Source organism: Psammomys obesus, unplaced genomic scaffold (assembly GCF_907164565.1).
Source record: "Psammomys obesus unplaced genomic scaffold, mPsaObe1.curated_primary_1811, whole genome shotgun sequence".
Classification (NCBI taxonomy): domain Eukaryota; kingdom Metazoa; phylum Chordata; class Mammalia; order Rodentia; family Muridae; genus Psammomys; species Psammomys obesus.
The window spans coordinates 1,420,122-1,446,519 of NW_026596460.1; the positions used below are offsets into that span (position 1 = coordinate 1,420,122).

The 26,398-nt window shown below is 38.9% G+C and overlaps 1 protein-coding gene across 1 annotated transcript in view; it reads right to left on the reverse strand.

Annotated features, from left to right (window-relative positions):
- Positions 1 to 26,398, reverse strand: part of Cntnap2 (contactin associated protein 2) — a 2,205,170-nt gene that overhangs the window by 1,060,437 nt on the left and 1,118,335 nt on the right. Inside the window, 1 exon segment of the mRNA XM_055598313.1 lies at positions 19,963 to 20,112. Within this exon segment, the coding sequence (XP_055454288.1) occupies positions 19,963 to 20,112 (150 nt within the window).

The following is a 26,398-nucleotide window of genomic DNA, read 5'->3' on the forward strand; positions in this document are numbered from 1 at the left end:
AAGAGCAAAGGCACTTGAGAGATGTTTACCCTCTCTCTAGATTTTTAAATTACATGTATGTGTGTGTGTGCGCACACACACATGTACACACAAGCATGCATATTAGTGGTGTTATGTGTATGTGCTGTGGCGTGAGGGGAACACAAGTAACAGGACAGGAGCCTACCACAGAGGGCCTCTGAAAGACTCTACCCAGCAGGGTATCAAAGCAGATGGTTAGAATCATAGCCAAACTTTGGGTAGAGTGCAGGGATTCCTATGAAAGAAGGGGGAGTTAGTAAGACCTGGAGAGGAGAGGACAGGAGCGAATCGCTCTTATTGACTCATGGAACAGTACTTCAGTGAGCACCATGCACCCCTCAGGCACTGTGAGGGTTGTGTGTGAGAGAGAGAGAGAGAGAGAGAGAGAGAGAGAGAGAGAGAGAGAGAAAGAGACAGAGACAGAGACAGAGACAGAGAGACAGAGAGACACAGAGAGAGAGAGGCAGATACAGTAAAATAAACACAGTTTAGGCTCGGTCCTGTTTTGGACATTACAAGATCTTTGTCCAGTGAAACAGCTACAGATGCATCCCAAGGCCCAAACTACTTTTCTTGATTTAACAACTTTCTGCTGCCTAGAGAAAGCATTCTTGACCACATTTCTCATTCTCACTACATATATTTCATTTGAATGGAAACTTTAAAAAAGATGTACAGCAATTTACCTTGTGAGCTAAAGAAAACTGCATAGGCCTTAGCTAAACACCAACATTCATTGCATAGGATACTAGTGTTTTGGGATATAATTAAACACTCTTTCTCTTTTGAGTTAGGTTCCCATACAGAATAAAAATGTGATCAGCAATGACTGAGAAATATAAATACATAGTTACGGACTATTCTATCGCTTAAAAAAAAACTATTTAACTTTGCTATTCTCAATTATTTGTTGTGAAGAGCTTCAGGCTAGGTGATGGATAATTGAAAATTTGGAAAAAACTTGTGTTGACTTAAATGAATTCTCCAAACTTCAAATCCTCGGGTTAAACACCCATACTCAGGTTTTCTAAATTTGCCCAAGCACCCAATAAATATTGAATGCCACTTTATTAACTGAAATTGGGTACACAGACTCTAATCCAACTCAAAGATAATATCAATTGTTTAATATTAAATATAGGACCTGTTACAAGGCTGATAATTACCCTCTAATATTTACTTTTCCTGTCATGTAGATACGGGCACCTAGCAGGATTCTCGGCCACTCAGCTGCTCTAGTAGCTGTCTGTGTATAGTCACATGGCTAAATTCCAGTTAATGAATGAGTATTTGTCTCTAAATGTTGCCTGAGAGAGCCTTGAAGGGAGAGGGCCAGTCCCACTCATTTTTCCGGATCCATCATATGGGGTATTTGTTGTCACTAGGTACTACGAGATGAGTGATGAATGTTGAGTACTGCAGAGGCTTTGGGCAGTGTTCAGCTTATTTTCTTTTGTGCAAGCAAAGAAGAAATTCCTCTGAAGAATTTGCTTCTGGACTCCGTCTTGATACCTGTTAGGTATTATAGCTAAAATGTTTATGACATTGACTGTGTTTGACCATGAGCTGGGACTATGCAGGGTTAAAACGGTTACACTGAGGAAAAATATTTAGTCAGCTTGCCAACTGTTGTTCTTCAGAAAGCAAAGTAAGTGGGCATAGAAACTGTAATGGTAAGGAATAAACGTGGATGTTTATTGGTTCCATTTGTATTCAGCAAAGTCTGCGAGACAGAGATGATCTCAGCCTAGAACGCAGGCAATCCACCAGCCTGATGATATGAAGTGGAAGAGTCTGATTTTTACTGACAATAGAAGATGATGGAGAAAGCCCACTTTAGGAGACTTAAACCCTCTTTAGAACAGGACAGACACACCTGTGTCCTGAAGGGAATTACAGTAATCACACAGCTGCCGTAGGTGACCATTGAAGGAAGTAAGATCCTGACTCTGTAATCTTATCTGCCAGACACTGGGAGGTTCCCAACGCGAGTCTAAGCTTAAAGATATCAGCATTGAAAAATATTATTCTTTCCTATGGCTTCAAGGCAGCTTACTATCAAATTAAATGGTGGGTAGAAGGCAGGAAGAGATCAGTAAGCTTTCTGAAATGGAGACCCTGAGTGGCTCACTTCCATTAAGAACTGGCAGAACACAGAGGTGACTAAACACAAGGATACAGTCTTCCAGTTCTACTAAAATTGCAGCTTGTAGACCAGACCTAGTCTACCACCTACACAAAAATTTTAATCAAGTTTTATTGAAATCATACCATCCGTTTGTTTATATATTCTCCATAGCTATTTCTTTGTTATCTTAGCAGAGTTGTAGGAGAGATCACATGGCACAAAGTCCAAAATATTGACTACTTGGCCTGTTACAGGAAAGTCTGGATATCTCTGATCAATATATATTTTAAAGAAGGCTGGTGTTAACGTGCTCCTCCACCAGTGAGCACAAAGCTGATGAAGCTGGTAGAACAATCCATGTTTCTTGATACCAGGAAAAGCTATGCCAGCCTTTACATTGTATTTATAGTAGCTTAGGTTTCTGCTACATATAGCTCCACACTATCCTAGAACATTTTTTTCCTTTTTTACTGTCCTTCTTCAAGGTTAATACTCATATATCCATGGTTTTCTGACTGTAGACATATGGCATTTAACATTGTTTACATGTGAGTGCAAAGGAAAATGGGAGATTACAATTACATTTAATACACTTAATTTATCAATATTTACTTGACGTATCCCAGAAATTCCCCAACTGTTAAAATGTAAACACAAACACACACACACATACACATTTTCTTAAAGAAGTATAACTGAGTGACAATTCAGGCATTCTTCTAAAACTTTATTTTGGGTATGGGTGTGGGAGTTGTGGGCTTCATGTCTATGGGAACAGATTTGTGTGTTGAGGCCCCATAACCAGCTCAGGCGTCAGTCTGGTCTTCACTTTGCAGCTCGTTTGAGATAGAGACTCTTATTTGGTACTCTGTGCCAGGGTAGCTGGGCCCTGAGCTTTCCATTTCTCCACAGGAACAGTGGGATTATAAACAGTCTGCTTCTATGTGCAGCTTTATCTGGGTCCTTGGGAGTCAAACTCGGGTCTTTAGACTTCACAGCCAGCATTGTACTCACTGAGCTGCTTTACCAGCCCTTCAGATATTCTTTTATTAAGTCTATATGGCATCCTTCATGAACACCTATGCCAGAATGAAAATATGTCCCTTGACCAGAATAAAAATATGTCAATCAACTGGCAAAACCAACTTTTGTTATATAACTTATTGACACTCTAAAGGGCAAAAATACGCTTAAGCATAACTATTATATTAGAAGCTTTTCTGACACTTCAAAAAGCTTGCCCAAAGTATTTTCAAACTGCTATATGTATATTAAGAGTAATGTTAATGAATGTCTCTGCTTCCTTTCCCAGTCACTGATCTAGTTCTTAGACTACATCAATGTAAGGCTTTTGTATTTAAATAAAAAATAAATGAATTTTAGGATGTTTTTCTAAAGTAGAATTCCCATACTATTTTAAGAATAGCTTAACTTTTTATATAAAAAAATGTTTCGAGTAGTTTTTTTTTGTTTGTTTGTTTGTTTGTTTTTTTACCAAAGAAAACCATAACCATAACTGGTTTCTAAGGCATTCTAGAAGATTCTTATTTAAGGTAAAACACAGGGGCTTGTGGTAAAGAATGAATTATCTTAGCAAGTCCACAAAAATCTCTACCTGTGAATTTGGTAAAACCTCTTTCACATACTCAAAAGTATTAGAATTATTTCAATTTCTCCTAAGCTTCTACAGAGAAAGTATAGACACCTGTCTTCCCTCACCCCAAAGGCCCACATTTTCACCCTCCACTCTTTTAAAATGCCTCTTCTCTTTGCTCTTTCAACCTCCATCTCCCAATATAAGCCATTAACCACATGTTCTGCAGAACCTACTCTCCTATTTACATGTGTTTTCTGTACCTCAGATGTTCTTTTCTTTGAAAGATTAAACTGAAAGGTATGTATACCTACTGCTTCGCAGAACCCCATCAATTATCGTTCAACAGAAAATAGGGAAAAGTCTGAAGGTTTCAAAAGATAATGTTTGATCACAGATTTTTCTCAGGTGTCCTATTTCTCCTGGTCATAGCATCGTCTGGTCTCCTGTAGCAGGCAACATTCACTTTCACATTCCCACCGGAACATCACTTGATCTCAGAAAGCTGTGTAGAAGCAGATGTCACCTCTGCCCCCAATGAAAGCTTCTGTGAAGGTAAGTTCTGGGGGCTCACTGCAGAAACGGTGCTGTGCTTATTGTCATTAACTGTGTATGTGCACAAAAGGACTAAAGTGGTCCTGAGATCCAGCAGTCCTGAGACCAGAGACTTAGAGGTTTTAACATTCAGATTAGTTTTGTATCTATAGGAAATATATTTTAGGCGATGTAATCCTAGGACCAGCCTTGGATGTTCTGAACTACTTTATTTATTTATTTTTCCTTTGGACCTTCTTAAAAGGCAATATCACATAATCAGAAATAGCTTGCCTCCTAATTGAAAATAATAACATGTATGTATAAAACAATAATGAATTATCACAATAGTAGGCCCTGGATTTTATTTTGCCTTTGTTTCTGTGCATGTAGAAATAACATTGCTTGAATCTTAAGCAAAAATTACAGTAAAAATACCCAAAATTTATTTTGTCTTCTGATTTAACTATAGAGAATTAGGAATACAAATATAAATGGCAATGTTAATAAGAATGAATACCATTCAGGGAGGCAGAGGCAGGTGGATCTCTGTGAGTTCGAGGCTAGTCTAGTTTACAAAGTGAGTCCAGGACAGCCAAGGCTACACAGAAAAACCCTGTGTCCAAAAAAGAAAAAAAAAAAAAAAGAAAGAAAAAAAGGAAAGAAGAGAAAAGAAAAGTGAAAACTGAGAACCATTTATGGATAGAACCTAGAAGCCCTGCACAGATGTAGCCCATGGCAGTTCAGTGTCCAAGTGGGTTCCATAGTAATAGGAACAGGGACAGTGTCTGACATAAACTGATTGGCCTGCTCTTTGATCACCTCCCCCTGAGGGGGGAGCAGCCTTACCAGGTTACAGAAGAAGACAATGCAGCCACTCCTGATGAGATCTGATAGACTAGGATCAGAAGGAAGGAGAGGGGGACCTCACCTATCAGTGGACTTGGGGAGGGGCATGCATGAAGAGGAGGGAGGGAAGGTAGGATTAAGAGGGGAGAAGGGAGGGGTTTATGGGGGATACAAAGTGAATAAAGTGTAATTAATAAAAGTTAAAAAAAAAAGAAAAAAAAATGAGTGAAAACCATGAACAAAACCACAGACCTCACCCCTAGCTTTCGAGAAAATCAAAGAGAGAACTTTCTAAAATTTCCCCTTTTTTATGGTTTTGTGATGTTAACAAATAGCTTAGGTCAACCAAGGTTAGGGGGACTGAGCATTGATCAAATGCTACCTTGGAGTCAAAACAGGTTGCTCATCTGATATGGTTATGATACTAAATGAAGCCACACCTCCTCAAAGCACTTCTAAACACAGGAGGAGACAGAACATAGCCTGGCCACCTCTGCCCAATTCCAGAGTTTAAGAGATGCTGTTGGCCAGCTGACCAGTGTGAGTCAGAACTGTGCTGTTACCTGCGGCTCCCGACCCAGTCTATTTTCCTCTCCTTCTACACTTTCCATGCCATTCCTACCCACATTCACTTCCTTTTTCTTAGCCAAACTTTCTTGGTAGATCTTTATTTATCTAATTCTGTGTTAATGACTCCTCATGTACCTTGAGTGACTCCTGATAAAGATTTATTATAAATATCAGGCTTTGAACTGTCTTGGTTAATGTTTGCTTCCCGATAGATCTAATTTCAGCCAAGGATCTTGCCAGAGCAGTGAGCATCCTGTCTTAAATATCAGACATTGCTTATCTGATCAGAACCTGCTATCCCATCCTTCATCTCTCAGGTGGAATTTGGGTATCCTGGCCCATCTCTACAAAAAAAACCTGTTAGATCTTTTTATTCAGCACCTGCTTCAACCCTTAGTAATGTAAATCTCTTATTTTACTTGTTGATGCATATTTTACAGTGACCACAATCTCTCTATCTTTCTACAGATCATTGTTTGGCCTATTCCCATCCTGATAGAGCTCAATATAATCTTCCTTAGCATCTGTTCATAAGTGTAAATGAAGATTAAACACTAGTTACTTATGCATAAAACTAAACAAGCCGTTCTCTGTTAGCAGTGGAGTAGGGAGATTTTAGCATCAACTATACAAGATAGTTCATAAAAGGGAAATATTTATTTATATTCTCCAAGTAATCACTTGAGATATGTGACGTATGTGACTGAACATGTAAGTTGCCAGTTTTAAAATTTGGCCAGGTTTGTTTTGTTTTCTAACTTAAGAGTCATTTGGTTATGGAAGACATCTTCTAAAAGATTATATGTAAAAAAAAAAATCTAACTCAGATGTCATTTTGATTTTCTATATTAATTCCACTTTGAGAATGTTGTGTTCTTTCTGGTTAGTGAATTCTCAGTAGCTAAACAGATACAAACAGAGAAGAAAGCAACTGTCAGCATTCCCTGAATGCAGGGACGAACAAATTCTTGAAATCTTTTGTAATTCCATGTTTCTTTTCTTCGAAACCACAAGTTTGTCACAAATCTTAATATTCCTAATGCAGTACAGTGTAAAGAGCCAGAGAAAGACAAGGTGTGTAGATTATTCTAATAGCTGTGGTTATAATTGGGCCAGGTCATGCGGCTAGTCAAATTTTACATCTGGGAGCTATTAAAGAAAGTCTTGTGAACCTTGGGCTAGATACTGAATATTCTCACATCTACAACCAGAAGCGTGACGACTGTTGAGGTGAACATATTTAATTTTGGTTTGCAGCTTTCCCCTTTTCCTTGCCATTTCCTTTATGCATACAGTGAAAAACAAGAGGCAACAATAACAGCAACTCAGATAGTAACGATGGACTGTTCATCGGTAATTTGGTTGGGAAAAAAAAAGAATCTTTTTCTTTGTCCTAACAAGATAGGGAGAGGGTTTGAAATACATTTTCAAAAATTTTAGGAAAGAATTTATATAGAATAACAAATATTTACTCAAAAACTCTCAGGAGCAATTAATCTTTCTTGAGAAACTAAGTCTATTATACTCACCACTATTGAGATAGAGGGTACAGAAAGAAAAGTTGGGAGTAATTAACACACCATAAAGGGCTGGGTGAAGGAGTAAACACCCCAAAGAAGATAAAAACAACATGTTCACTGATCAGTTCAGAAGCAAAAATGGAGACGGAATTTCAATTATGTTACCATGTTCACCAGTCTAAATGTAATAAACTAGCAACCTAGATTGTGTTGTGACTTTTTAAATTATCCTTCTGAAATTTAATAAATTCTTAGTTGTTTAGAAAAAAAAAGTTGGCTTTTGCCATTAATACTAAACTGACTTTTCAAGAGAGGCATACTGCATCAGTGTAAATCAGGGTATTGAAATACTTCAATATTAACAAATGTGTTTTTACCCCCTATCAGTGGACGCGAAAGGGGGCAGGGAGGAGATGAGGGAGGGAGGGGAGGATTGGCAGGGAAAGAGGGAGAGGGTTACAGCTGGGATACAAGTGAATGTATAAAATTATTTAATAATAAAAAAATATTAAAAAATGTGTTTTTAAGTGAGGAAAAAATTCTATAGAGTGGTACATTTATACAATGGAATACTACTCAACTATGAAAAATGAGAAATCATGAAATTTGCGGGCAAATGGATGGAACTAGAAGAGATCATCCTGAGTGCCATAACCCAGAAACAGAAAGACATGCTTGGTATACACTCACTTATAAGCGGACATTAACCGTATAATATAGGACAGCCACCCACAAACCTGAAGAAGCTAAACACTAGAGAGGACCCTAGGGAGGATGCATCAATCTCATTCAGAATGGCAAACACGATGGACAGCAGAAGTGGTGGGAGAGAGGAAACAGGATGGGAGCCACTATAGAGGGTCCTCTGGAAGGATTCACCCCACAGGGGTCAAGGCAGATGCTGAGTCTCAGGATCAAACTTTGGACCGAGCACAGGGAGTCTTATGGAGAAGAGAGGGCTGGGAATAGAGCAACATGGAGAGGACAGGAGCCCCACAAGGAGATCAACAAAACTAAAAGATCTGAGTCCAAGGGTCATGCAGAGACTGATACACAAATGGAGGACAATGCATGGAGAGGACATAGACCCCTGCTCAGATGTGGCCAATTAGCAGCTCAGCCTCCATGTAGATTTCTGAGTGAGAGGATTAGGGGCAGCCTGTATCATGAACTTAGTTGTCTGCTTTGATCACTCACCCCTGGTGATGCAGCCTTGCCAGGCCAGGGAGGAAGAGGATCCAGGCAGTCCTGATGAGACTTAACAAGCTATGGGCAGATGGCAATAGTGGAGAATTCCCCCTTTCAGTGGACTAGGGGATGGGGGAAGAGGGAGGGTGTGTGGGACTGGGGGAAGTTGAGAAAGGGGGTTTCAATTGTGATATAATGAATAAATTTTGAAGAAAAAAATAAAAATTAAAAAAACAAATATTGATTGAGAAACTTTCATAATCTAGCAGTTGTTCTGTATAATTTAACTTTACTTAAAATATAAGTTAATGTAGGGGATGATAAATGTAAGTTTATATTTTGAAGTAAAATTTTTAAAATACATTTTAATTAAAATATGTCATAATTTCTTTTCATTTTTCTCCATCTAGGCTTTCTCAAGTTTACTCTGTTTAACTCCTCCCATCTTTACTTACCCTTTTATTTGTTTTATATATAAACAATCATATATGCAGCATTATGTAAATATAACCTGCTGAGTCCATTTTCATTGCTTGTATATATATGATTTCAGAGCTTTGTCATATATAAAAACAATTGTATTTGTTCAAATATTTAAATACAACTTTCTGAGTCCAATTTTATTGTTTGTATATATATGATTTCAGGGCTTTTTCTTTGACTGTTCTCTATATGAACAATTACATTTGCACAAATATATGAATAAAATCTGCTGAGTCCATTTTTTTGTTTGTATATATATGTTTTCAGGAATAACTATTTTGCATTAGGTAACCAATTACCTTTCTTAAGACCATAAATAATTGACTTCTTAATGTTTTCCATGCTCAACAGTAGAGTTATGTCATAGATACAACAAAAATCACAAGGAAAATATTATTAAGTTGAATTTTCATGCTAGCAGTAAAAGTATTGGAAATGTTTCTATGAACAAGACTGATTCAATAACATGATTTTGACTGTGAGTCAGGGTCCTCTTCTTTGACTTTTTTTTTTAAACAGAAATAAGGCTTCTACATTGGAGGTTAATATATGTCCTAATGCACCAAGGGCTGCTTCTGAGTAAGCAGATTCCTCACTCTCATTGTATTTCATGTATGATGCTCCAGAAAGAGCATTTGGATTCGAAGTGAGAATTTTTTGGGACCAAGTGAGAACCCATGAGAGGAAACCAGGAGAGAGAGGATGTTAGGGTTTGTGAAAGAGTATGTGCGGTGGGTTAGAGCGGAGTGGCCCTTGGTCTTGTTGCTACTGAGGTCAAATGGTTGGTTAAAACTCAGACAAGACAGTAGCTTCTAAGATTTAGGATGTAGCAGACAGGAGCAGCTTTTAGGGGAAAACAACCCAGTGGGTCCTGATAGTATGGCTTAGAAAGAAGAAAAATCGAGTAGCAATGGAGGCATCACGAGCCTTTTTCTCAGATAGAGTGGTGATGTCTTCAATCTCTCCAGGTCACTCCGTGTACCTATGTGTCAGACAGTTCTGCTGGCTCTCTCTTCTACTGTATTTCAAATGATCATTTCTCACTTGTTCCATAGCAATCATCAATCTAGTCTATTTTCCTTGACCAGAAATAATTAAACCATTCTCAAAACAGCCCAAAGATTGTTGATTATGTTAGTAAGAGTCATCTGGCCCAACCTCAGAGGCCCTCAGAGCTGGATCACTCTTCAAGGCCATGCACCATCTCCTGAGTGCATCTCAACCCACACTCAACCATCTCCTAGACCCTCTGTACATCCCAGTTATGCATGTGTGCACACTTCTCTCAATACTAGTGATGTTCTTCTGCATTTTTTTTCTGGGTACTTCCACTCCCTGAGGCCTCTGCCACCTTTTACAGAAGGCACTCTCTAAATTCTCATTTTAAATTATAAATCCTCATTAGACCCCAAAGAAATTTCTAACCCCTAAGCTGTTTTACCTGCACACTGGTATTTCCAAGCATCAATCATTGCATGTCACCTAACTAAGAGCTGTTTATATCTTCAAGACAATGAAAAGTCTCAGAGTGCCCTCATTGTAACAAATAAATGCCAGAGACCCCTTTTCACCTTCACCAACACTCTTGGTTCATCTTGGGGATGTGAGTGGAATGTTATGATGTTACTGGAGACAAGAAGTACTGTAGCCCCTTGTGCATGTCATCATTAAATGTGTCCACAGGAATGTTAATCTAGTCAATGAATAAATGAATAGGTAGAAACTATTATCACTCTGACACTGAGAGCACCTGAGTTACATTGAAACATACAAAGGGCATTGATCTGTGGACTCTGAAAGCTCTTCTAGGGTGACTCCAACAACACAGTAGGTCCTGAGAAAAGAAGTAGATGGAAAGAAACAATTAAAACCTCGGGAAAGTTGAGATGGGAAAGCAGAGTTGTATGAAACGGCTCTGGGAACCTGGACTAGAGGTAGGCCTGAACATGCAAGAAAGGGTCAAAAGGCCCCAGGGAGGAGATTAATAAAGTCCTCAGGAGTAGGGAACTCATTAAGATCTACATGTAAGACTAGACCAGAAATGAGTTATATATAACATGATGCAAAACCATCAACAAAACGAGTGTTAGAAACAGAAGCCTTTAGTATAACACTCACACTCAAAGCAGATAAAATATTGCACTGATTGGAAATGAGTTGAAGATTCATTGCAGTGATACAAGAGGAAAAGATTAGTATTAGGGAATAATAACCTTATTGACTAGTTTTCTGGAAGTAAGCAGCAAAATATGCAAAATAATAAAACAGAAAGATTAGGATGCAGAAGACATTGAAATTATTAAAGTTCATAAAGCAATTCATTTAGCTTTAGATTACACAGGATATTTTGTGATATTATTTGATGCCCCAAATCCGGGGTATGAAAAAAACACATTATAATGATAGTTTGGGGTGTCAATCTGAAGAGGCCTCAGTGTAATATGCTAGCCTGGGTGTGGCTGTGAAAACCTTTTGAAATGCCAGAGTGGTCAGCATCTACAATCTGTTGGCTTTAAGAAAAGGAGACCTTGTCTAATTAGTGGAATCTCCTAGGAGTACAAGCGGAGGTTCTTGCTCTTGGAGGTTAGAATCAATATCCATTATTCAGACAATCAGAGATGTGATGTAAAATGAAAACTCTACAGTGCAGAGCACAGAGTCATTGGAGGTGGAGGCAGCCTAAGTTGTCTGAAGATAGAAGTAATGCCATCTCCTTGGTCATGGGAGGTCTCCAAGCATTGTCTGTAAGCTCTTAGTTATACTCAGCACTGTAATCCCTCTACAAATAAACGAATGAAAGTAGATTTCAGTTCTATAATAGAAGAGTTAAAACCAAAGCATATTTGGAAGCAAAGTACAGGGATTTGGGAACGCAGGCTTAGAAAAAGTTAAATCTTTTGAGAATTATTTCAACTGACAAAAAGAAAATGGAACATTGATCCAGTTTAAGGACTTAAATTCTCAGGAAAGTCCCCATATTTGTTTTGAAGGTGTTTCCTAAGAAAATCTCCTAAATGTAACCCTGCACACTTGCCTAGCACTTACTTGATATATGTGGGGAATTTTTTTTAATTTTTTATATATTAGTTACAGTTTATTTACTTTGTATCCCAGCTGTAGCCTCCTCCCTCATTCCCTCCCAATCCCACCCTCACTCTCTCATCTCCTCCCTGCCCCTCTCTAAGTCCACTGATAGGGGAAGTCCTCCTTCCCTTCCATCTGACCCTAGCTTATCAGGTCTCTCCAGGACTGGCTGCAATGTCCTCCTCTGTGGCCTAGCAAGGCTGCTACTCCCTTGGGGGTGGGGGAGGTCAAAAAGCCAGCCATTGAGTTCATGTCACAGACAGTCCCTGTTCCCCTTACTAGAAAAAACCAATTGGATACTGAGCTGCCATGGGCTACATCCGCATATGGTCCTTGGTTGGAGAAAGTCTCAGAAAAAAACCCTATGCCCAGATATATTTGGTCCTTATGGAGCACCTGTCCTCTCCAGGGAAATTTCTTGGTGCTAATAAGTTATATATCATAGCACCCTGGTACCAAGGGAGTTCCCTGAAGCAGTCTTCCCTGCTATACATGGTAATTGATGAATATTATACAAATGTATACATGCAGGATAACATCAGGCAGATTCAATTCATTCTTTTCCCGCATGTTTCTCTGTTTTATGGTGTGTATGTGTGTGTGCATGTTTTTGAAACTGTATGTTTGCATTCACATGTGCATGTGTGTGTATGCACATGGGGACATTGGGAGTCTTCTGCACTCTATCTTATTTATTGGATTTCCTCGTTTGCAGCTAGATCTTATGAACTGACTAATTTGGTGAGACAGCTTGCTTTGGGATCTCTACCAACTGAGCATAATGGAATTGTAAGTCAACCATCAAGGCTGATGGGTTTTTGTAGGGGTTCTAGGGATTCAGTTTCTGGTTCTCAAGCTTATATGCTAAGTGCTTTACCCTCTGAACCATCTCCCAACCCCAAATTTATTCATAATTATGTGTGTCCTAGTTTCATTTCTGTTGCTGTGATAAAATAACCTGAAAAAAAAGTGACTCAGAAGAGAGAGGGGATTTACTTTAGCTTATAACTCCAGGGAATCATCATAGGGAAATTAAGGCAAAGATTTCACAAAACTAGTCAGATCATATCCACAACCAAGATCAGAGAGAAGCAAATGGATACATGCTTGTTTGCTTGCTTGTGCTAAGCTTGATTTCTCTGCTCTTATGGAGTTCAGCATCTTCTACACTGGGACTTGTGCTGCTTACAGTGGATCAGGTCTTCCCACATCAATGAACTTACTCAAGACCATCCCCCATAGAGATGACCACAGGCCAACCTAATGTCCAGCGTTTCTCAGACTCTTCCCAAGCGATTGTAGGTTGCATCAAATTGGCAATGAAAGCTAAGCATCACAATGCATTATTTTGGAAAGGGTGCTAATAAAGAAGGGTGAGGCGGGTTTTAGGGAACATTCTTTTATCAGTGTGGTATATTCTCATCAATATTCTTATCCACGTTAATTCTTTGACAATATTAGCTTCTTATTACAGCAAATATCAAAGTGAAAATTTAAATTCCAGTTTAGGAACCTTACAAAGCATTAAAGGCGGATTCCTAACCCTTGTACCACAGCTAGGCTTTGTTCCCATGGTTCACTGATCTTAGACGCACACGGTCTGCTCTCCTCTCCTCACCCATGTGAAGCTCCCTTACACCTGGAGATTCTTTTATGATAATGACACATTTCACTACTGTCTACTTCACTTTACTAGTTTTGCTTTATACAGAAACATCCAACATTTAAGAGGGATGAGTTCGATATTCTCTCAGAAACATTTTCTATTGATTTTCCTATACTTGTATATTCTGCACTATTTAGAGGTCACAGAATTCCTTTTGCAAATTTGGCCAACAATGATCATTTTACCCATTGTGCCCTAGGCTTTAGTTTTCGCCGATGTTGTTTATTTGAGTGACTTTTCCCTTTAGTTGTGGTTTCTTCATATTGTGATTGATGTTTGTCTCCTGTAAGATACGCCTTTGGAAACAGATAATAGAAGACCAGACATTGGGGGTCAGTTTTAGGAAATTCGAAACTGAAGAGCATCATGGTTTAAATGTAAAGCTTCTCCTATAGGTTCCTATATTTGAATGTTTGGATCGCAGATAGTGGTACTGTTTTGGGATGATGAGGAACATTGGGAGATGGGTCCTGTTGGAACAAGTAGAGCTCTAATGTACAGGTCTTGAGTTAACATCTCAACTATCCTTACTGTCTTCTCTCTGCTTCATCATCCAATGAGATGTGAACAAGTTGCTGCCATAGGCTCCTGCCTCTCCAGCACTACCTGGCCCTAGGAATTTCCTGCTGGGACTGTCCTCAGATTGTGAGCAGGAATGACACTCTCTTCCCTTCAGTTTTGTCTTGTCAGGTCACAGCAATGAGAAATGAAAGTAGCACCGATGGACTTTCATAACTAACCTATAGCTTAGTATGGGCTGTCTGTGTTGTTCCATAAGATATGCAGACATTTGAAGCTGGATCTGGGCATGTGGCCTAATTTGGAAATAATTGTTCTCACAGAGATTCCAGGGGATGGTGAGGTAAAAATGACTAATGTGGGGTCTTAGCCTGTGACTGGTGTCCTTATCAAGAAAGAAACAAGGACGCTCAGAGGATTTGAAGATAGAAGGCATGAAGGTTTCCTTCATTCACAGGAAGAATCCTGAGGATTGTTGAAAACTGTTATTAGCTATGGATATCAAAGATTCCTTCCCTACATCCTTCAAAGAGAACCCAGACCTTCTGACACTTCATACTTTGCTTCCGAATTTCCTGTACCCCAAACTGAGAATAAATGACTGCTGCTTGTGGACACTCAGTTTGGGCAACTTGTTATAGCAGCCGTATGAGTCTAATACACATCATAAACTCCTTTAGTCATTTTTGCATTTTCAGTTTGCTGAAACCTATTATTTAGTACTTTGTAGTAACAATTTTGGAATTTTTCTTTCCTTAAAAAACACAGAAATAATGTCCCAACCCCCCCAAGGGAGGAGTAGTCCTGCTAGGCCACAGAGGAGGACTTTGCAACCAGTCCTGAAGATACCTGATAAAACAGGGCCAGAAGAAAGGGAAGGAGGTCCTCCCCAATCTGTGGACTTGGAAAGGGGCACGGAGAAGCTGAGGGAGGGAGGGTAGGATTGGGAGGAAATAAGGGAGCAGGATACAGCTGGGATACTGAGTTAATAAAATGTAACTAATAATAATAAACATTAAAAAAAACACAGAAATAATATATTTTCATTTTCATCCCAAGTGTGAGTGTATAGGGCTGCATCCCAAAAGCTGACTATGATTTGTCTCATTCTCTAGCAGGGGAGTGATTTTGCCAGCTGCAGATAGTTTCTGCAATTTTGTGACATTTGGAATTCTGGGGATTTTTCAGAGAGGATATATAACTGCTAGAGTCCCAGTAGGTTGTTGGTGGTTGATAGTTGTTCAGGAGATTCTTGATGGGTTGTTTGTTGCTTATTGGTTGCTGTTGGTCAAAATTTTATTAAGTTTTTATGCACAAAGAAGAAAGTAGATATCCTGATGGTGTAGATCAAACTTGCACCAAGGAACCTGATGTCCTTAATCAGCAGAAAGCAGTTTAACAATGTCTCTCCCTTTCCAACCTCTGACTTCACTTGAGGATATCTTTCCTTTCTATCTTTTTGTTTTTTCTTGACTAGTGTTAGGGAGTGGAAAGGATGGAAGAAAAGGGGGAGGGATGGGTGGAAGAAAGAAGAACCACTAAATAGCAAAGGCCAGCCAAAACTAGTGCACAGACAAGACAGAATGCCAAATTTGATTTCGAATGCCATAGATGAAATGGCAGAGGACAAAGAAATAGATATTTTGTTTTAAGACACAAGCAAAATAAAATTATTTTAGCTGCTACCTTTGGGATATCTCTTGTTTTGTTTCCAGAGGAGATTTTTGTCTTTCTTCTTCCTATATTCTGTTTCAAGAAACTTTGGGAGCATGGCTGTGCAACTGGAAAAATTTCGGGTGGAAATGGAGAGGCCTGAGAAACAAAAACAAAATGTGTGACATGGGAAATCAAAAGGGGTCACTTTACAGTCTCTTTTCTAAAAGGGCTGCAGAACTCGCGAGGCAACTGGAAAAACTGGGTGGAAGTGGAAGCACTTCAGGAGAAAAGGAACTAAGAAAATGGAGACCAAAGTTGCTCTGTCCCGGTCACTGAGAAACAAAGCAGGAGTTTCTCGCAGGAGGAAAGTGGGAGAGAAACATGATTGGAGGGCAGTCAGGTCAGAGAAAGACTGAAAAGGCAGGACAGTCTGATGACACAGCCTGTTTAATAGGGAACCAACCTCACCACCAGAGAGGGAGGAGGGGCAGCCACGGCTTACAGGATCACCACCTTCAGCTTTCTCTCCAGCAATACAGAATAAGCCAGCTAACATAGAGGGCTGAGGTTATGGTAAGGTAGGGTGGCATCCTATAGAAACGAGAGATCTGACATGTATTTTTTTTTTAATTTTGTTTCTTTACTTTTTTATTTAGAACAATGTATCCACTTTGTATCCCAGCTGTAGCCTCTCTAGTGTTCCCTGCAGTCCCACCCTCTCTTCCTCTGCTCCTCCCATGCCCCTCCCCAGTCCATTGATAGGGGAGGTCCTTTTCCCCTTCTATCTGACCCTAGCCTAATAGGTCTCATCAGGACTGGCTGCACTGTCTTCCTCTGTGGCCTGGTAAAGCTGCCCCTCCCCCTCAGGGGGAGGTGATCAAAGAGCAGGCCACTAAGTTCATGTCAGAGACAGCTTCTGCTCTCCTTACTAAGGAACCCACTTGGAGTTCATGGGCTACATGAACATGGGCTACATTGTGCTGGGGATTCTAGGTTATCTCCATGCAAAGATGTTTTAAAGAGGCTGTGATTATATACGGGATACACGTGCATAATATAAAACAAATTCTAATTAAGTGGGCTACTCAGAATTATTCCCCAAGACCAGAAGAGATTGGTGACAGCTGTACTAGCGGCTGATCCACAGTTGCAATTGTTAACTGGGTGGAACAAAGAAGATACCAAAAAGTAGCAAAAATCCAGGTACAATACTTCCTGCTCCTGTGATTTTTGGAGTATAGTAAAAAGGAGCTGGAAAACAAACCTCAGCAACATTAAAAAGAAAAAAAAAAAAAAAGGTGACCCAAGCCAGGTGCTAGCCAGCTCTTCAAATACTGTGCAAGGGCCCAGTCAACCCAGTGTGCTCTGGGACTTCATCTAGAAGCTTTACATAACAAATTTATAGAGCATGTAAGGTCCATAAGAACATTTTAGACACCAAAATGTACACAGAAAGGATGACATTTCGTGAGTAAGTAAAGAGCACAAGACCTGGGACAATCCTCCTAAATAAATCCAACAAGAAAAGACTTTGTGTTTGTACAGATTTGCATGTCTATCTAGTGAGCTACTTAACTTCTGGCCTCTTTCAATGAGGATTGAAAGAGTACTATTACAGACTGCCTCTATGCCCTTCTTGGAATTTATTTGTGGAAAAATTACCCTCGCCATGCAGAGGTCTGAAGTTGATGGTCTCTAGGAGGTAATGACGTCCTGATGGTGGAATCCTCTCCATGAGTTTAGCATTCTCATAAGAACAGACCTGGAGATTCTTGTGTTCTCTCAGCAAGCTCCTAACCATCTCTCTATCCTATACAATGTGAAGACTCAATAAGAAAATGATCGTCTGAAGTCAGGAAGAGAGTTCTCAACCTACTACATCTAATGGCACTTTGATCTTGGACGTCTTGCCTTCAGAAAGAACGTTTGAGGAAATAAATGTGCATAGTGAAAACCACTCCCTCAGTTCAGCACTGCTACTGTAGGTGGCTGGGACTAGACTTGTATTCTGGTGCAAATGGATGGATCCTCCCTCTATTAAACACTGCTAGTACTACACCTGTGAAACTCAGCCAGCTCTCCTGTCCAGTCACCTCCCCTATCAGGCACCTTCTTGTGAGCTGCATGCCCTGCCCATGCTCTTTAGACTTCCCCTCTTTAAAACAAGCCAATAGGAATTCTCTCACCACAGCTGGTTTGTTTTGTTTGTTTGTTTTGTTTTGTTTTTCAAATGAAAACAGAGGGAATATTAAAAATAAAAGCCTAAGTTATGCTAGAAATTTAAAGCTGTACCCCATATAACCATGGGTTCTGGCCTATATCTAAAAACCTATTATCCAGTAATTGCTTGATAAATAAATATAATTGCCTCCTTTATTGTTATTTCAATTATTAAAATTAACGAAGTGTTAAGAAATTCCAGTAGAAAGGTAGAGATAACAGATAAACCAGCTATAATCTTCCCTGAAGAAATAACTTCAACGATTACTTTCTTTGTGATTTGTCTATTCTCACACGTGAGCAAAGTGCATGGTCAGGCACTTGACCTGTCCTGGAATTTCCAGTGAGCAGGAACAGAAATGTGAGAGCGCACCCTGTTAGAAACAGCCAAGATGATGTTACATAGCCAGTGGCTTTGCTTAGGGCAAGCTTTTGCTTAGGGGTCTCAGAGACCCAGAACATTATTCTTCATCTTTCCTTCTTTCCCTCTGCTAGTAGCCACTGTCTTTTAGAAGAATCTCAAGGTGGGCATGGCGGGCATTCGTTCAGGTCCACCTGCAGCCTGTTCTTGAGAACAGATGTCTCAGAATTGTTTACAGCTTATAATTCTTCAATGTCTCGTTACCTCACCCCGTAATTTAAAGTTCTAGTAGTCAGGCATGAGATTCGGAGTTGTAATTTATTGTTTATGCACTAGGAGGAACCAGGTGATGAGGTTAAAATAAAAAAAATAAATAAATAAAAAACATCGTGGTTCCATGCTGGCAGCATATCTGGGAGGCAGAACAAAGACCCAAGATGAACTGAAGATCATCCTGACAGGGTTTTGAAAACTCAAATCTATAAAGCAATGAAGGACAGCACACCACATCCTGTAATCTATGCCACAAATGTGAGGCTCCAGCAGTTTGTCTGTCCACTGGAAAGAGATGGATAGACAGTGCTCTAGGCCTTTGGTGACCTCATCCAGGGCCAACAGCTTTACAGATGAGAGATTAGTGGAGACTTTCAAAAGCTTTTTTCACTGACAACTGCAATCCATTTAGTATGTCAGCCATAGGAACTCTTGGCCCAATGACTTTCATGTTCAATATAGAGTTGGAGGGAAACTATTGTTTGAATGAATGGCTTTTGTTTCTGTCAATCAACCCCACTTCCTCACTCAGAAGACATCTTGTCTCACTTTCATTGACTTATCAAATTTTCACTGAGAACATTTAAAACATGTACTATAAATAGGCACAAATGTCATGGATTAATGACTCGGGACAAACTCAGAACTTACATCTTTATGTTATCTTCCCAACATAGGAGCACATGGTCTTATATGCAGGACTCCGCAGCTGCCAGAACGTGTATTTCTTTCAGACAATTTAAAACAAAATGCTTATCTTTTCAATTTTACAGAATTTACTAATTCATTCATAAATTTTTATTTTCTATATATCACATTTCAATTCTCTAGGACCAGGGGGATACTTCAGAAACCCAGACAGACGGGATAAGTGCTCAGAGGTGGAATTACCCTAACAACTTCAAGAAAAAAAAAAGATGCACAAGGCAAGAAAGGACTGTATGTTCCTATAAACAAACACTTGAGTATTGACTAAGGTTTGGGAGAACTTTCTGCACTTTAAGTGACCAATCCATAGTTGAAGCCATTGATGCTAGAAGACATTATGGAAATTACACACACTTTCATGCTTTTTGATTTGAAGGTTTGAAACATAGGGTAGGGAGTCACCACATTATTATCGTTATTGTGAAGCAGCAATTTCTTTAACTTTTTAATCCATTGGAATTATATTTTACTTGTTTTATCCTAAGGCCCGGGTTCCTTGGATTACATACAAGTACTTAATAAACTTTTGAAGTTTTCTTCTTCTTCTTTTTATTAAGGTTTGGTTAAACTAAACCATGGCATTCCTACCTCCAAAGAAGTACTTCTCGCCAGTCTTCACTTGAAGAGGACTGTTGGTCCTAACTGCTGACGCTTCATCTCCATCAATGGTGAGGACTGCAAAGTTTTCCTTGGCCAGGAAGCGAACCTCATGCCACTGCCCATCATTCAGCCCAGAGCCTGGGAGGTAGAAAATGAAAATGTCCTCAGTTGGTTCAGCTAAATACAGTCTTTATATACTACGGTATTTTTCAGTGAAAGGAAGGCATGGTATACATTCACTAATAAGTAGATATTAACCTTATAATATAGGACAGACATCTGCAGACCTAAAGAAGCTAAACACTAAGGAAGGCCGTAGGGAGGATACTTAAATCTCACTCAGACTGGCAAACAGGATAGACACCAGAAGCAGTGGAAGAGAGGAAACAGGATGGGAATCTATGAGGGACCTCTGAAAGGATTCACACTACAGGGGATCGAAGCAGATGCTGAGACTCTGGGCCAAACTTTGGACAGAGCCCAGGTATTTAGAACTAAATATATGTATGTTATATGTACTATTTTATATATTCATCTACAAAAACACCAAGCTGTTTATATTTTACATTCTCTGATTTTTTTTAACGTTTTAGATGGCTCTTTCTTGTACCAAATTGAATAACCATAATATAACAGATTCTTATAGAAAAAAACACAATTAGAATGCAATTGGGATATTTGGGGGAAGAATGGTTTGAATAAAGTCATTTGAGAAGAAATGAAAAACTATTTTAATTAATAACATATATGGTTAGCTTTGTTAGATCCCATTCTGAGATAAAAATATATTTATAATATTGATTTAATTTCTCTCCTTATTGTTACAATTTTAAAATCTTTTTATATATGTTTTCAACAACCACATCTATATAATACAGTGTATAGAAATTAAGTACTAAGATGCACCCATGTGAAACTGAACATGCTAATTAAGTACTGATTATCATGGGAATTGGATTATCTGAATATTTATAAACCTGGCAATATGGTAAGTGACTAGGTTATATTTCAGCAAAAAGAAAGGAAGAAAATAAGACCACGATGCCTACCTCCCAAATTTATACTTCAGTTCTGTCTTCACACTTTTTCTAGCGAAGCAACATTCTTTTGTTTAGTTTATGTTCATTTTACTGTAAATAATTAGAAAATTAGCTGCTGACAGAGAGCAGACAATAGTCAAGAGTATTTGAGGTTCCAAGCACTGAGAGAAGACCAAGAGGTTTGATTTGTCCTTGAAAAGGTCATTGCTGTGAGAGGGGAAGTGGCTTTATCTTGGTCTTTTCTGGATGCGTAATCTGGAATATGTGGGGAGGAGTTTCTTGGAGATTCACAAAAGAAAGAGAAGACCATGCAATGATAATGTATAAAACTAGAGTCAGATTGACTCCATGAACTGTGACTGTATTATCCACTGTGACTAGTCACAGTGCCTAGGTATCTACTCTGCTGTTATTTCTATTAAGACCAATTAACTAATTGCTGACACCATCTACAAAAAAATGCTAATTTAAAGAAAACAAATCTGAACCTTATTGGAACTTAGTAGATAGTTTCATGGCTATACATAACATTGATTTGTAATAATAACAGTACACATAATGATGATGATGATGATGATGTGTTATACATCTCAGGATTAAACACTTAAATTAGTGATATTGAGTACAATTTTTTTTCAATGGTTAACAACAAAAATTGCTCTTAAGGAGGAGCATGAAATAATTCTCAAATTATTAAATATATAGCATAAATTAGTACATTTACATAACACATTAAACATATAAACGTGTATATACAGCCAACACACATGAAAAGTGCATTGCACATTGAGATAGAGAATGAGTAATATACACATGTAAGCAACAATTGTATTGTACTATAACCTAGAGGTTATATGCCTGGATGTTTACGTAGAATTTTAAATTGCACCATCAATGCTTTTCTTGTTTTTCTCTTTTCCATTACAGCCTAAATCCCCGATCAAATGGTGCAATCATCTTTTAAAAACGTTAGCAGGTTCATGACATTTCCCTTATGATAATTTTCTGTTGCTTCTGGGCTCCGTAACAGCACTGGCCAAAGGTCTTCTGGTGACTGAGGTGTCAAGTGTCCCATCTGGAATGCCTTCTGTGTGTTGTCTGTGTGGTTTCCTTCCCTCACTGCAGCCTGGGCAAAGGCCTCTAATACAGAGACATTTTTCCCTCAAACAACTACTGGTGATCAAGCCTACTTTGTGATCATTTACTTTTTCTCCTACTTTTAAAGGTGCATCTGCTTTTTTATGCATATGAGTGTCCTGCCTACACGTACGCATGTGTGTGTGTGCAGTGTCTGTGGAGACCAGAAGTGAGCATCATGTCCTCTCAAACCAGGATTACAGGTAGTTGTGAGCTTCCATGTTGGTTCAGGGAACTAAACCCTGTTCCTCTGAAAGAACCAATGCTTTTAACTACTGCATCACCTCCTCAAACCCTATTTTTTGATAGGAACTTTCTTATGCCAGCGTTTTTCTTTACTATATCATTGCTTATTAAAAACTTAGCACTTCAAACGTGTATCATGTATATGTTAGGTGTGAAGGTACAAGCGAATGAATCTTGGGTGGATCTGAGTAGGGCTCTGTTCTTCTAAGTGTCATGGATAGTTATGCTAAAGATGCAGGATCAGGCAGTAGAAAGCAGAAAAGGTCATGACTTTTATGATACAGACAGCCTTATCATATGGATGGATGCTAAAAGTAAGAAGTAAGTCCTATAGATGAAATTTTATTCTTGGTAAGAAGCCAGGTTCAATGTTAAGTTGTGTTCTTGGAAATTTGTTCCGTACCAACATCTGTACCTGACACCCTAGTTACCCAGTTATTCAAAAAAGCATACTCTCATATCTCACCGAATGCCAATGTCAGATCACCATTGTACTTTGCAGGGGCTTCTTCTGATGCGATCATGGGAGTGTCTGGCTGGAGGAATCCGATGTGCTAGAAGCAGTGGTCACTGCTCTCAGGAAATCCCCAGGGGATTGGGCCAAACTATCCACAATAATAAACACTTTATCAAAGAGCTGCTCCCCTGACTTTGGAACTTTCCTGTCCTACTTTCCTCTGCTTGTATGTTCTACACCAATGTAAAACAATGTGGACGGCTCCACGCTTCTGCAGGTCAATGTGATTGTTCTGATGCCAATAGGTTATTTTGTACGGCGATGCCTTATTGTAAAAGAGGGGGGTTAACCCACATTCTTTCTTTAAACAGGAATAATAGCTTTATATTCATGAAGAGCAATGCAGGAAAAAAAAACCCTCTCTCTGCTGCAAAATTACCATGCAGATGCAGTTTTATTCTTAAAGTAAGTTAGCTGTCAGATAGCACTTGCTTCTTAACATGTCCCTTTGGGATCTCCCACACAAGTGATGCCACAAAGAATGGATTTTCACACTAACATTTTCCTTCCAACACCAAATGGGATGTGATGTGAGTTAATGATAAGAGCATATGGCTCTGATTTTGGTTTTGGGTTTTTGGCTTTACAGTTTGCTGAGTCCTCCCCTGAAATGCAGTTTGGGGACACAAGTCTCAAGGACACCATTATTACAAATATTCAATCACAAATTCAAACACAATCATGCAAAGTCATTCGGGCAGAGAAGACACATATTTTTAACTGTTCTACATGAAAGATCAAAAAACTTTTCAGAAAAATCCTGGTGAAAACAACATCGCAAAATGGAAGCTTAAGTTTGCCATCACCACATGTATTGTTCACAACAAAAGTCCTATTATTCTAATCAGATTAAAAATAAAAGGTTATTTTATTTTTCTCAAGGAACTTAATTAACAGAAAAATTGGACCTGAGATTGCAGGAGCTTTGTTGACAGGGAACCTCTTCACATATGAGTTTAAGCTGTGGCTTCTACTCATTTTAATTCCAATTACTATTTGAAACATTTACTGGTAATCATCAATAGCTATGCCTCAGTAATCTTTGAAAGGAAGGGGTCCCTGAATATAATGAAATTCATTCTCAGTGCAGCCAGGATGACCAAATTGCTCAAAATAAAATATGCTGGTTCTTTTCTATTTTCTTTGTCCAAATGTTATAAAAAGTAATAGCCTGAGGGTTTTCTCCAGAGAGAAATCCAATGTATGATCTCTGCATATGTGAGTATTTATAGATATACTATTCTGAGTTCTATGAGCTAACCATGCTGATGAGTACTTTACTTGCATTTGACTCATTTATACTTCATAAAATCTTTAAATATTATTATCTGCACTATTTACCAGAGAGACAATGTTTAATAAAATGTAAGCCTCCAATAGTTGGTAAATGTAAAGCTCTGAACTGAACCTCAGTTATGTCTCCCAAGGACTCTGAATTATTTTGAGATGATATTTTTTGTCAACTTCACACAAGCTAAAGTCATCTGAGAGGAGGGAACCAGGACTAAGAAAATGTTTTCTTAAGATCAGCTTGTAGGCAATTTTCTTTTGGGGCATTTTCTTGATTAATGATTTATGAGGAAGGGCCCAAACCATTGTGTGTAGAGGGATTTTAATACAGTGACATGGCTACTCTGACTGGAATACTGACATACCCTTAGCACACAACTTTAATACATCTGGCTTGAAAACAAACATGCATTTAGTAGACACATTTATTTCTAAACAATGAAGGTAAATTTAGTTTGTAAAAGGAAGCACCCATGTTTGAAAGTGAGGTCTAGTTGAGGAGCAGATAATATGATGAATCAGAGAATAATTTGATAGAATGAGTCAGAAATAAGATATGCCAAATTCTCACAAGAACAGAGAGGAAAGAGAGGTGACTTAAGAGAGCAAGCAGTGGAGACAGAAAGAGAGAGAGTAGGCAGATTTACTAGGACAGTTTACAGAGACAGGTTGAAGAGAGAACAAGCTAGACACAGAAGACAGAACAAACCAGAGAATGAGAAGGAACCAGCAGTTTAGAATAGACTGGTAGAGTTAGATGCTAAGAAGAGCAGTTCACTCTTAACCACTGAAGCATCTCCACAGCCCTATCCTGGAGAGTCTTTCAAAAGCATGTACAGAAATACCAATATTTCTTTATAATTTTTCATTCAAATAGAATGGAATATTAATGAATTTTAAGAGTGCTTGGAAGTCAATTAATGAAATTATCTCAGAATATAAGAGTTTACTAAATTAAGGTATAAGAAAAGTGCTTAAATAGTAAATGCTTATTTAGTGATGAACCAATTATCATTTAAGCTATGGAAAGTTTTGCAAGTCATCTATAAATGAGAAACTTATTTTCCTTTCTCTCTCTCTTTTAAATTTAGTTTTATTTATTTAATCACTTTAAAGCCAGATCCCAGCACCGATCCTTCTCTCGTCTTAGTCTCAGCCTCATGCTCCCTCCCCTCATTCCCCCCATTTCCTTCTCCTCAGAGAGGGGAGGCTCCTAATGGGTACCAACCCATGCTGGCACCTCAAGTCACAAGATTAAGTGCATCTTCTTCCATCAAGGATAGACAGGCAGCCCAGCTAGGGAAAAGGGATCCAAAAGCAGGCAACAGAGTCAGAGACAGCGCTTACTCCTGTTGTCTGGGGACTCATGTGGTGGCCATGCTGCACATCTGTTACATATGTGTAGGGGGTCCACTTCCAACCCATACATGCTCTTTGGTTGGTGGTTCAGTATCTGTGAGCCCCCATGGGCCCAGGTCACTCTCTAGGCTAGGTCTTCTTATGGTCTTTTTTGACCCCTCTGTCCCCCTCAATCCTTCCTCCCACTCTTCCACAAAACAATTGGAAACTTATTAATAAATAATACTAAATACTAAATCTTCCATTCTTTTTTATTTATTTAATTACAGTTTATTCTCTTTGTATCCCACCTGTACCTTCCTCCTTCCTTCACTCCTAATCCCACCCTCCCTCTTCCCCATCTGTATCCCTCTCCCAGTCCACTGAAAAGGGAGGTGCTCCTCCTTTTTTTCTTATCCATTGCTGTGAACATATTGTTCCTCTGCCCATCATCCTACAATGAATGAATCTCTCACCCTTGGGCAGACCCATCCAAGGTTTGGTGTCTGTGTTTGTGTGTGTGTGTGTGTGTGTGTGTGTATGTGTTGTGTAATGTGAGTTATGGTATGCATATGGAGGTCAGAGGATGATTTTTTTTGGAAGTCTATTATCTTCGTCCACAGTGGAGTTCAGGATTGAACACATGTCATCAAGCTTGCATAGCAAGTGTTTTTCCATGCTGAACTATCTCACTGGCTCAGAAAAAGAACTTCCTAAATTATTTGCATATTATTACAAAGGCAATAAATAATAGAGGCATTGATATAGAGCACTTAAAGTTTAAATGGTCATTCTAGTAACACTTATTTATCTTAGACTTGCCTTTCATTTGTGTTTATTATATTCAAGCACACAA